Source organism: Cynoglossus semilaevis, chromosome 15 (genome assembly GCF_000523025.1).
Source record: "Cynoglossus semilaevis isolate Cse_v1.0 chromosome 15, Cse_v1.0, whole genome shotgun sequence".
Classification (NCBI taxonomy): Eukaryota; Metazoa; Chordata; class Actinopteri; order Pleuronectiformes; family Cynoglossidae; genus Cynoglossus; species Cynoglossus semilaevis.
In genome coordinates, this window is record NC_024321.1 from 7,533,317 (window position 1) to 7,544,159 (window position 10,843).

Here is a 10,843-nt window from a genome sequence, read left to right on the forward strand (position 1 = left end):
TATTGTGCAGATTGTTACAAAATGATTCCGCCTCATCCTTCCGGAGCAACATTTAATGCCAGTGTCATAGTTCCGGTGTTAGTCACTATATTCCTGAATTAAATGAGTAGCTTCTGTGGAGCAAGAGGAGCAGGTGCCAGCGTTGGAGTCACAGAATGATGGTTAGGACCTGGATGACTGGCAGCTGAGGACGCCACCGTGCAATTTAAATCACTGTTTGTAGAGTGTATACTCATAATAGCTAACACATGACACCTCCACCAGTTATTTACAGTGGAATTACGAAGGCAGCAGGAAGGAGGAATGTTCCCTCCATAGCAGCCCATCATCGGCTGCAACACTGTCAGCGTATAATAATGCAACACAGCCCTGTTACTGCGATTACACAGTGAGACAGCAGCAAAGCCTCAGGGGCATTAGGGGAATTCTTACAGCAGGAGTGAGGATGTATGGGAGATGGGAAGATTATAGATTTTTGAAGGTTCACTGACACAAAGGTAAGACACGCAGCTGGAGAGATCTCACACTGAGCCGCCACAAAACCAAGCTTCTCCACACATGACGGAGCAGAACAACACAAAGCTGGCTACGTATACACTACAAGACATGACCCAAACACACCGTTTACACTGTGTGTTTATGTGTGCGTGTGTGGTCCAACTACAAGTTTTTCCTGGTTCCCATGTGGTCACCTTCATGAACCACCTGACGTTTTGCTTCTGAGGTTGTGCTGACTGTGTAACTCCAGCCTGCTGTAGCTGAAGCCAACACTCCAAATGGTAATTATATTAAATGTCGATAGTTTTATCATGTGCTGACATGTGACACAACCGATGTTATTAAGACATGGGCTGCATCGGCTACAAAAGGGTTTCACGTCTGATTATTTATGAGTAACTCATCACAACATCAGGAGGAAATTGGAAATATGTCAGTGTTTTAAAATTACAACGTACTTTCAAAGGTGACTCTTAAAAAAGCATATACAGTATATATAAGGTCATGAATATATGTTAGGGTCCAAGCACTAACTTTCGACAACAGCAGTAAACACCACTGTAGCCCCCTGCTGCCACCTCCTGAACAGAATCAGATTTCAGCTCTTTAATTAAAATTAATTTTCCATTCAATTTATATTTCTTGCTGCAGAAAAGTGGAAGAACCATCACAGTAGGAGAACATGGAGACTCCATTTTTCCTTTTTGCTGTTAGGCATCAGAACTTATCACCACTCCACCACCATTGTACCAGCAGTTCAAATATTTTTGATTGTTTTTCTCTAGCAAGGAGACACAGCCATGACTCAGCTGTATCACTGATGAGGAAGAAAAACAGTGAACCTGTGTCTAACAGATGATGAACTTGTGCACTGAGTCTGAGTTATCGACATCCTCCTGCACAGAGGGATGAGTTTTGGGAGCAGTGGCCAGAGGTTTGGCACCAGCTGTCTTCTTATGAGAACCATGGGGGGTTTCCCAGAACCTGATACTCTGGGAACCACTGGCGTGGCAGGGCATCCCAGCTGAGAAATGGCGCCCACATCCTTGCCACGGGCATTCCAGAGGTCCACCACTACTTGAACTCCAACAGCAGCAGGGCAACACCCATGCATCCGTGCTGCCCACACTCGGTGGCCAGAGAGTGACTGGACCCTGGGCTAATGGTCAGTCTGTTTTGGGTCACATTCTTGCTGGATGTAAGTGGCTGCTCGTCCAGTTCAGAGAGGTCACGTCCTGTGGTAGTTCGGTTGCGTCTTGCGGTACTCGTGACAGGCTGTGATACAGAGCGAAGGGATGTTTTGCTGTTTCTTTCACCACTCAAAGGTCCCAAATCCCCCGTGATGTCATCCATTCACTATTTGAGGCCGTCCACGTCACCCTGCGGACGGTGTTTGTCCCAACATGAAGTCCAACAATAAGCAGTGCCTGTAAATGTGGCCTGCGGAGTTTAGATCATAGCGTGCTTCTGTGCACGTAGACAGGCAGCTTTCATGTCGCTTGGTGTGTTTTTCTATTCCTTTAATTGGCCTGTTTTTCTTCAGTATTTTTTATGGAAGCTGGAGTAGGTGATTTGTTTATGTTGAGAGTCAGCAAAATCACTACTCTCCAGGAACATTAACTGAGGAATGGTTGTGTCTCTGCTGGGAGGAAAGCCAAGTCCATCACAGCACTCAGCAAACATAATACACTAAAAATACACCTCCAAAATACACTACACTGGAAAGAGCTGAAGGAGTGGGTGAAGTTCTCAGAATTTTAAGTGAAAGCAGTAGTGTGTCAGTGATGAAATATTGTTTGAACAAAATGACCGACCTTTATTCTTAATGCTGAACAGAGGTATGTACTGTTGAGGACAACATTTCCAGCACATAAATATTGTCTCCAGTATTATCAACGACTTTTAATCCAAATGAAGATTTTTTTTAACATAGCAATCCTTAGCAAATGTGTTTCAACAAACATTTTATTTACTCTGCCAAAATAAAATATATATTAACCTTTAATGTCCCCTCCAGAAAAAAAACAAGGTCAAAAGTTTAGCTGTGAGCTCTATTGGCTAAAAAACACTTTTTGAAGTTGTTTCAGAAAGTTCCAGGCCTTCTGGTCTTCTGATCTATTTTAGTTCTTTCTTCTTTGACTAATCGCTCCAACTTCTCTACAGGGAGACATTTAGGAGGACAACATTTGGTTGGCTTTCAAGAGATAGTTCCTCGAAGTAAAAACAACTGCCATGAACTACTCTGCTGCTTAATCTAAATCTCATGTGTCCCACGTTTATGCAGCATCTCTACAGCTCTATAGCCCTGCCTCTGTGTGGAGTATGTGTTCTTTGAGTTGTATACTTCTCCTTTTAGCCTCACTAAATATAGGCAACACAATATGACACATGAATCAACAAATCTCAGTTTCTATGCAAAGCAATATAATGTGCGCAGTGTAAGGTAAGCTAGTATGTTCTGACAACAAATATAAACTTCATTTTAAATCTCAAGATCCTGTAGGACTGTCATCTCATACTTACATGTTAATCAAATATTTTGCAACTTGTAAAACATTGTGAAGTTTGTAGAAAGGTTCATGGAATGTAGCCTAAGTTTGGGCAAGTTGTCTATGAACTATATATTCCATACAGGAACTTAACTTTGATGATGTTGTAAACATAAAAAAACAAATGGCCAGGATTTCTGTCCTCCCCCTGATGCCCAGCGAAGTGAAGCTGAGAAAGCTGCTCAGCGAGGCTATCATTCCACTGACCTGTAGTCTGCCAGCCTGCAGACACAGAGGGCTTTCTGTGAGCAGCTAATATGAAAGTATTCCAGTCATGTTGACTTTTTTATTTTCAGTCGAGGGATGGCGCACGTCACAGTGTTTGTGTTTCTACCTGGCAGAGTGATTTATTCCATTTATTCTCACTGCAATCAGGGAGGGGGGTTGTTTGGTTTACAAACAGTAAACAAAGTCCACTGTGCGTCATGCATTCTGACTGACTAATTAAAAAAACTGGCTGTAGCATTTACAAGTCCAGTTGATTTACTCAGGGGAACAGCTTACATCACCAGTATCAGACTAAATTATGCATTTTTCTAATGTAAATATTTGCCCTCCCCCCACACCCCCACACCCCTCTGTGTCTCTTTAAACTGCAGATACCACTTGTTGGCAGCCCTGTACATCACAAAGTACCATCTTCAAGGCACTGCTTCCTGTGTGTCCCACCTGAGAGCTGTGTGTAGATCTCAGTGTGTGTGTGTGTGTGTGTGTGTGTATGTGTGTATGTGTGAGTGTAGTGTTTGTGTGCATGTTGTACGTCTGTTCCTGTCCTTGTCTCTTTACCAGTTAATGCATTAGTATGCAGGGTGTTTGTGTGTCCAGCTTGTGCGTGTTCATATGTACGTCAGTGCTCCTCAGCAGTTTCACTTCACAGGCGTCTACAGAAAGTGACACCTACACGGTAAGAATGGAAGAATCTCTCTCTTCTACTTTAAACTGTTTCTCTCTGACTGTCAATTGATTTTAAAGTTTTCTTGTTTCTCAAAACTTTGTGGGAATAGTTTTGTGATAGAATGTGCACACCCAGAACTCGCCACCCTTGCCTGCAGGTGGTGCTAAAACAATCGACTACACACAGGATATAAGAAATGCATTTCATAACAACCATGTCTAGGCCAGAAAAAAACCACAAAGATTTATAGACTAAAATACATAATCAACTCTAATGGGGCTACAAAACCTTGTGAACTGATCCCTAAACCCTAAACCTGCCAATCCTCTACCTTATTACTGACATGGGTGTCAGAGAGTTGAACTACAGTACACTGCATTCAAACAAATGTACAAAGAAACATGCCTCTCAAGGAAAATACAGGCTGAGGGCAGCATCACCAACAATGAACACACCAGCATACAACAACAAACACATTTACACACTCCAAATGTAAATACTCACAGTGAGTTATAAGTTCCCACACTGATGCCTGTTGTGTACTCTATCACCCGAGTGAACCTACACAGGGCTACATGGATATGGGCACGTTGGCTGGGTTTCTGCTCGTACTATCTGGAGATAATTTTAGTTTTAATTCCATGTTCCCTCAGTGTGCCCAGTAGTTTCTTTTTTCCCAGAACGGTAATGACCCCTCTTCCAAACAGTGGCAGCACACTCTTTGTTTTTCAAGTGACACTTGGCTTGAGAGAAGTAATTTAGCCTGTCATACTTTCCTCAGCAGCAGACTGCTTGTCTTTTTGGCTCAGTGTCGTTCGTCTGAGAAGCTTCTTTCATCTGACTGTTTTTTTTCCTGCATAACTATTACTTTTTAATGAATGTGTGTCAAATGTTTTCATCCTTGTCTTCTTTTCTTTGTGGCTTGTTGTAGGAATGCACTGATGGATATCACTGGGACTCGCAGACAGAGCATTGCAAAGGTTTATCTCTCTTTACCTGCAGTGACTTCACAATAATGACCAATAAAAGCTGATGCTGATTAATTCAATTATGACCTCTCCCCTCAGACATAAACGAGTGTGAGACAATTCCTGATGCCTGCAAAGGTGAAATGAAATGTTTCAACCACTATGGAGGGTACCTCTGCCTCCCTCGCTCTGCGTCCGTCATCCCAGCCACAGAGCCTCCCATTACACCCGCCGAGACTTTTAACCACTGCCCTCTGGGCTATGAGCCACAGGGAGACAGCTGTGTGGGTGAGTGTCTGTAGGTGTGGGAGGGGGGTAAGAGGCAGACAGGTGGTAGCACAGAATGAGTGACCATTAACACATGTTTGTGTGTGTGTAAATTTATTGTCAGTGGTCACAGACTGTGCAGGGACAGGTGGTCAAGGCAGGTGTTAGAAGTGAAGGCTGAAGTGTCAGTGCTGTCTGTGTGGGTGTGAGTGAGTATGTGAGTCCATGTGGGGCAGGCAGGGTAGGAATGTGGAAGATTTCACACCAGGACAGCTGCTCTGTTTTAGGAGCTGAGTAACTGCAGACTCTGGGTCTGCGTGACACAGCAAACGTGATTCATCATCATCAGAGCCTGGTTTGAGTGGTCAGAGAAAAATGACGCAGCATTTGTGGAGTGCAAACACATCTCTGACTGCTGCGTCCTTATTTGTCACTTCATCAAACCCAGATGTCGACGAGTGTGAGCGAGAGGACCATGACTGTCAGCCCAGTCAGCAGTGCATCAACACACTGGGGGCCTTCACCTGTCAGTGTCCAGATGGTTACCGCAAAGTCGGCACGGAGTGCATCGGTAAGTCTAAGAGTATTTAAGACCTGGATTTAACTACTGTGGATAAAAAGTTTTAAACACAATCTGTGGTCAAAGAATTGTCTCTCAGTTAGTTGAATCATCAGATTAGATTAGATATAGACATTTGTCATGTAAAATATATATAATAAAGCAACACTTGCACTAAATTCTGTAAAATGGCGTTACTTTGACACAAGATGGCTGACATTTGAGGCTGATTTTGACTTTGCTGTAACTGCACCCCACTATATACAGTGGTTGTTAGACTCCAGAAATGTTTCCAATTACACGTCCCCCCATCATATTTATAGTTCAGGATATTATGATGTAATTATTTTGGATAATGTGTCCCAAAGACATGGTCTGGTCTCACTGACCTGTTTTTCTGTTCTCAGACATTGACGAGTGCAGGTACAGATACTGCCAACATCGCTGTGTCAACGTCCCTGGTTCTTTCTCTTGTCAATGTGAACCCGGGTTCCAGATAGCAGGAAACAACCGTTCTTGTGTTGGCAAGTATTACGTCCAGCCCTAGGAGGAACAAAACTGGTCACATTGAAGCAGTGATAGAAAATGAAAAAAGTTTGAGGAGATCGTCTAAGAGAGGTGTAAACATTATTTTATGATATTAGCAAAGTTATTACATGGCTGCTTCAACCCTCACCAATAATCTGAGTTTGAAACCATGGCTAAGATACAATGGTTAATGTTAGATTACCATAGCTAATAGCTGTATATGAACACACAGCTTAGTTGTAAACAATCACCATAACATTATCTGTAAAAGTGCAAGAAGAATAACAGACAACATCAGGTCCTGAAATGATATTCTATTCAGAATAACTGTATCTGCTGATGAAGTAGTGACTGTTTCACCTCTGGAAAAAATTAGCTCATGTTGGACCCCACTGCTTCTAGAAATTAAGCAGGCTGGAAAATGTGTTGTGGGGACTTGACATTTATTTGGGTCTTTGCATTTTTTTTACTTTGAATTCTCAGTTTAAGTTTTTGATCCAGAAGCTGTAAAAAGTTTGGACGCGTTAGCGTTCCACCAAAAGTGACCACATCTTTATAAAGAGGTCCAAATTAACGGGTGTAGCTGGCGAGGGCTGCGCGGTCTACAGGGGGTAGACTGAGTAGGTGACAGATACATAGAAGATGTTTTATTTCCAAAGGTGTCAGATTTTACTAACCAAAGCGTGTTCTCACGTGTCTCTTAGGCGTCAATAGCTTTGACAAATTTCTTTATTACGACTTTGTCAAGTCTTAAATAGTGTTGGGTTTCCTGCTTCTCAAAATGTTTTCAACAAAGGTCAAATGAAAAACCTGTGACTATTATTGAAGCATTGCAACAGGATTTGATCTAGAGAAACTGAAAGAATTTTTGAAGGAAACTTGACTTCACTCCCTGGATGAGGCAACGAAACAGGTTGTGACCCTGGTGTGAAAGACATGCTACAGAAATCTACAAAGAAGAGATTCTCTGATGAAAACAGTGCTCGCAGAAGTAAAAATTTGAAATTTAGAGAAATAGTTCTATTATTTTCATTATTAACTTAATGTATTTTTTTAATTTACCTGCAAATTATGTTAAATCATAATGTTGTTAAAGAGGTTCCATAAAGAATGTGCAATACGTTCTAAAAAGAACGGCACTGTTGTGAGACGGCAGATCCTGAATTAGGACACAGCCAATGTGTCACATTGAAAACCTGAAATGTCTTTCAGATGTGAATGAATGTGACATGGGCGCCCCCTGTTCTCAGAGGTGTTACAACACCTACGGTACCTTCCTTTGTCGCTGTGACCAGGGTTATGAACTGGGGCCTGATGGCTTTGCCTGTAATGGTAAGAGACTGTCTCTTCATTGTCTGTAATCTCCATTTTCTTATTGAAATGATGGGAAGTCAATAATATTTCAACCCTTGTAATTCGACAGACATTGATGAGTGCAGCTACTCCAACTATTTGTGCCAGTACCAGTGTGTGAACGAACCAGGAAAGTTTTCCTGCGTCTGTCCTGAAGGTTACCAGCTGCTGGGAACCCGGCTGTGTCAGGGTAAACACATCTGTCCCCTGTTTCTACTCTCTCCTGTCCCGTCCTGTTCTCTCTGACCTTATCACTGTTTTCCCCCTGTGCAGATATAAACGAGTGTGAGACAGGTGATCATAAGTGTAGTGAGACACAGACCTGTGTGAACGTCCATGGAAGCTACCAGTGTGTGGACACCAACCGCTGCAAAGAGCCATACATCAAGGTGTCTGAGAAGTGAGTGACACCTCATGAAAGCTCGAGTGTGTTCAAACGCAAACACACACTCTTACACACCTTTTCCCAATTACTCAGAAATGTGCTGGCTGTCTACTCAGTATAAAATCAGTCCCTGTATTCAGTTGAGCTCAAACTTTAAGATTATCCCAATTACATTTTCCAGGTTTAGGTCCAACTTTGCAGATTTTTGTTTTTGGAATGTGGTCCAGTGTGGTAAGAAAACCATTACAGTGAACAAGTGTTCACAGGTGTGAGTCTCTGTCAACACAGTCCACATGATCAGGCTGAAGCAAATACGTTTCAGAAAAAAACAAAAAAAAAACAAAAACAATGACTACTGTTCTATAACGGTACAGCATTTTAGTTGTGTAACTCCCTCTGCTGGCTGATAAACGAACTGCGGTGATTTCCTGCCCCTACAACGACTGTATCATTAATTTTCTGTCTCCGAATCATATTTTCATCATTAAGGTGTGTATCATGCATTTCCCACAAACGATAAACACAAACAGATACATGTTTTTAACAGCAGGTTAAAAACTAAACAGATTTGAGGGTCAAAAGAGTTTTGGCTATAAAATCCAAACCATCTACAGTCTACATCTTTTGTGTCCATGGTGAAGACATCTTAAATAATGTTGTTAATATGTTCAGTGAATCTTTTGTGTCCATGGTGAAGACATCTGTTGGACGTGCCTGATGTTTGTTAATATTCCTACATCCAAAACTGAACTGCTGTAAAAATGCACAACAAAGAAGGGAATTGAGGTGAAAATGTCATTTTTCCTTTTCTCCCGTGTGTGCAGCCGCTGTGTGTGTCCTGTCAGCAAACCCGCCTGCAGAGATTTACCTTTCTCCATCGTCCATCGCTACATGACCATCACCTCAGAACGATCCGTTCCCTCGGACATCTTCCAGATTCAAGCCACGAGTGTGTCTCCGGGGGCTTACAACACCTTCCGCATCCGCTCTGGGGATGATGACGGAGACTTTTACATCAGGGTGAGGATTAGATGATTAGTTAGTTGACTTTTAATAACTACAGTAGATATTTTTCTAGCAAAAGTAATTAATATAATCACTAAGGAGTTAAACAACAGTGTTATGTATGTATACAAATACTCACTCACCTTCTTGTCTTTCCAGCAAATCAACAATATCAGTGCCATGCTGGTGTTGGCCCGTGCAGTGTCCGGCCCCAGAGAGTACACGTTGGACCTGGAGATGGTGTCAGTGAACCCCCTGCTCAGCTACCACGGCAGTTCTGCCCTCAGACTCACCGTCTACGTTGGACCGTACTCTTTCTAAAGAGGGAGAAGAACAAAGAGAAGACTGGAATAAAGAAAAAAATGAGCTGAGGGGGAAACACAGAAGCAAAAAAGATGCTGTAAAAAGAAGCTGTCTATGCAGTTCAACCAGTCACTGTGATGTTAAACTTTCACTTTTTATAGTTAGTTGTGCAAAGAGAGACAGAGTGCTGTCAGACCACCATATTTCCTGTACGTACAGTATACAGTGTGTGTGCAGCGGTTTTATGTCACAGATCAGTTTAAAATCATTGTTGCTCTAATTGTACCCTTGTAAAGTTCAGTGTAGGAGTTTGTATGATTACATGATAAAAGGTATTTTTCAACAGTACTCAATGCAGCGTCACAGTGCCATTATAATTGGAACGATAAAAGGATTCTTCTCCTCCACATCTGCTCAGTGTAGTGACAAACTGCTGCTGTTTGCTGTCAGGTACAATGATTCATGCCCGACGTCACCAGAATATTCTGTTTTCACCAGTTTTACATTCTTATCTCCAGTTTAATTCTGTAAGCCACTTCATCCCCGTCCAGCTTCGTTTCCCTTTTCCCACAGACACAATTCAGTAACCACTCACGTCAGACCTCAGCCTCCTCCACACTCCACTGTTCACTTCTACGCCCCAGATCTCCCTCTTCAGATTTTCTGATGTTGTACTTTGTATTTTTTTTTAATTTGAAGTCCATTAAAACAATATACATCTACTTGTCTTTGTGTTAAAGCATCTGTATCCTGTGTCATGCAGCACTCAGCCTTCAATATAAAAACAAACATTTGTTTTTTGTGTATACACCTCTGATAATGGTACAAGAAGACTATTACACTTGTAACAAAAGTAGTTTTCTTCTGAATACCACGGACTAGTTCCTTCTACCCCACAGCCTATGGCAGAATAGCTCAGGGGATTAGACAGTAGACATTTTTGGTCATTCAACTCATTCATATTGTTATTTATTTTATTTATTCATTATGTATTTACTTGTAGGGGAAGCTTAACCGCAGCTCTCACAGATTCAATGACAATTGACCACTTAACTGTTTAGTATTTCCGAATTTTACTTTGCCTAAACATTGAGGCGTTCTTTGTGGCATGGACCAACCTTAGTGGGTATGATTTAGCAACATCTAGTGGTGAAATTACTGTACTTGTTGTAGTAGAAAACTCCTCTCATGAACCTGTCCAAGTACGTACATATTCACCAGTTATAATACAGAGCCATGTCATTTCTGCAAACCCACAACTTAGTCAAGAAAATGAAAACATTTTTCAAAAACAGTTGGACAAAAACTGCAACCTACTAAGAAAATAGCCAAAAGTTAGCTTAACGAAATGGCAAATGTTGTTAAAGTTAGCATAGAGTAGTTGTTTAATATTAAAAGTTAGCGTAGCCTCTGTTGGATTTTGTCTCATCACTGAGAAGAACATCATGGTTTTAATATAAACTGCTGATCGTTCAGATTTATGACAACTTCATCCCAGTGCTGTTTCATCTCTTTTATTACTTCCCCCCAAGG

General features: G+C 41.8%; 1 protein-coding gene and 1 long non-coding RNA gene across 4 annotated transcripts in view; one reads left to right on the plus strand and one right to left on the minus strand.

Annotated features, from left to right (window-relative positions):
- The window catches only part of LOC103390743 (uncharacterized), a 16,821-nt gene extending 7,831 nt beyond the window's left edge, over positions 1-8,990 (minus strand). For both annotated transcript variants that reach the window (XR_003051927.1, XR_003051926.1), the window contains exons 1-2: positions 8,871-8,990; positions 6,126-6,279 (exon numbers count right to left, since the gene is read on the minus strand). This is a non-coding gene — a long non-coding RNA (uncharacterized LOC103390743). The remainder of the gene's footprint in view (positions 1-6,125; positions 6,280-8,870) is intronic.
- efemp2a (EGF containing fibulin extracellular matrix protein 2a) overlaps positions 1-10,032 on the plus strand; it is a 12,702-nt gene extending 2,670 nt beyond the window's left edge. For both annotated transcript variants that reach the window (XM_025063022.1, XM_008326714.2), the window contains 10 exons: positions 3,647-3,951; positions 4,874-4,922; positions 5,010-5,198; positions 5,626-5,748; positions 6,144-6,260; positions 7,477-7,596; positions 7,688-7,807; positions 7,891-8,017; positions 8,827-9,022; positions 9,167-10,032. In XM_025063022.1, coding sequence (XP_024918790.1) covers positions 3,850-3,951; positions 4,874-4,922; positions 5,010-5,198; positions 5,626-5,748; positions 6,144-6,260; positions 7,477-7,596; positions 7,688-7,807; positions 7,891-8,017; positions 8,827-9,022; positions 9,167-9,328 — 1,305 coding nt within the window. In that variant the 5' untranslated portion in view covers positions 3,647-3,849 and the 3' untranslated portion in view covers positions 9,329-10,032. The remainder of the gene's footprint in view (positions 1-3,646; positions 3,952-4,873; positions 4,923-5,009; positions 5,199-5,625; positions 5,749-6,143; positions 6,261-7,476; positions 7,597-7,687; positions 7,808-7,890; positions 8,018-8,826; positions 9,023-9,166) is intronic.
- Positions 10,033-10,843: the final 811 nt, after the last annotated feature.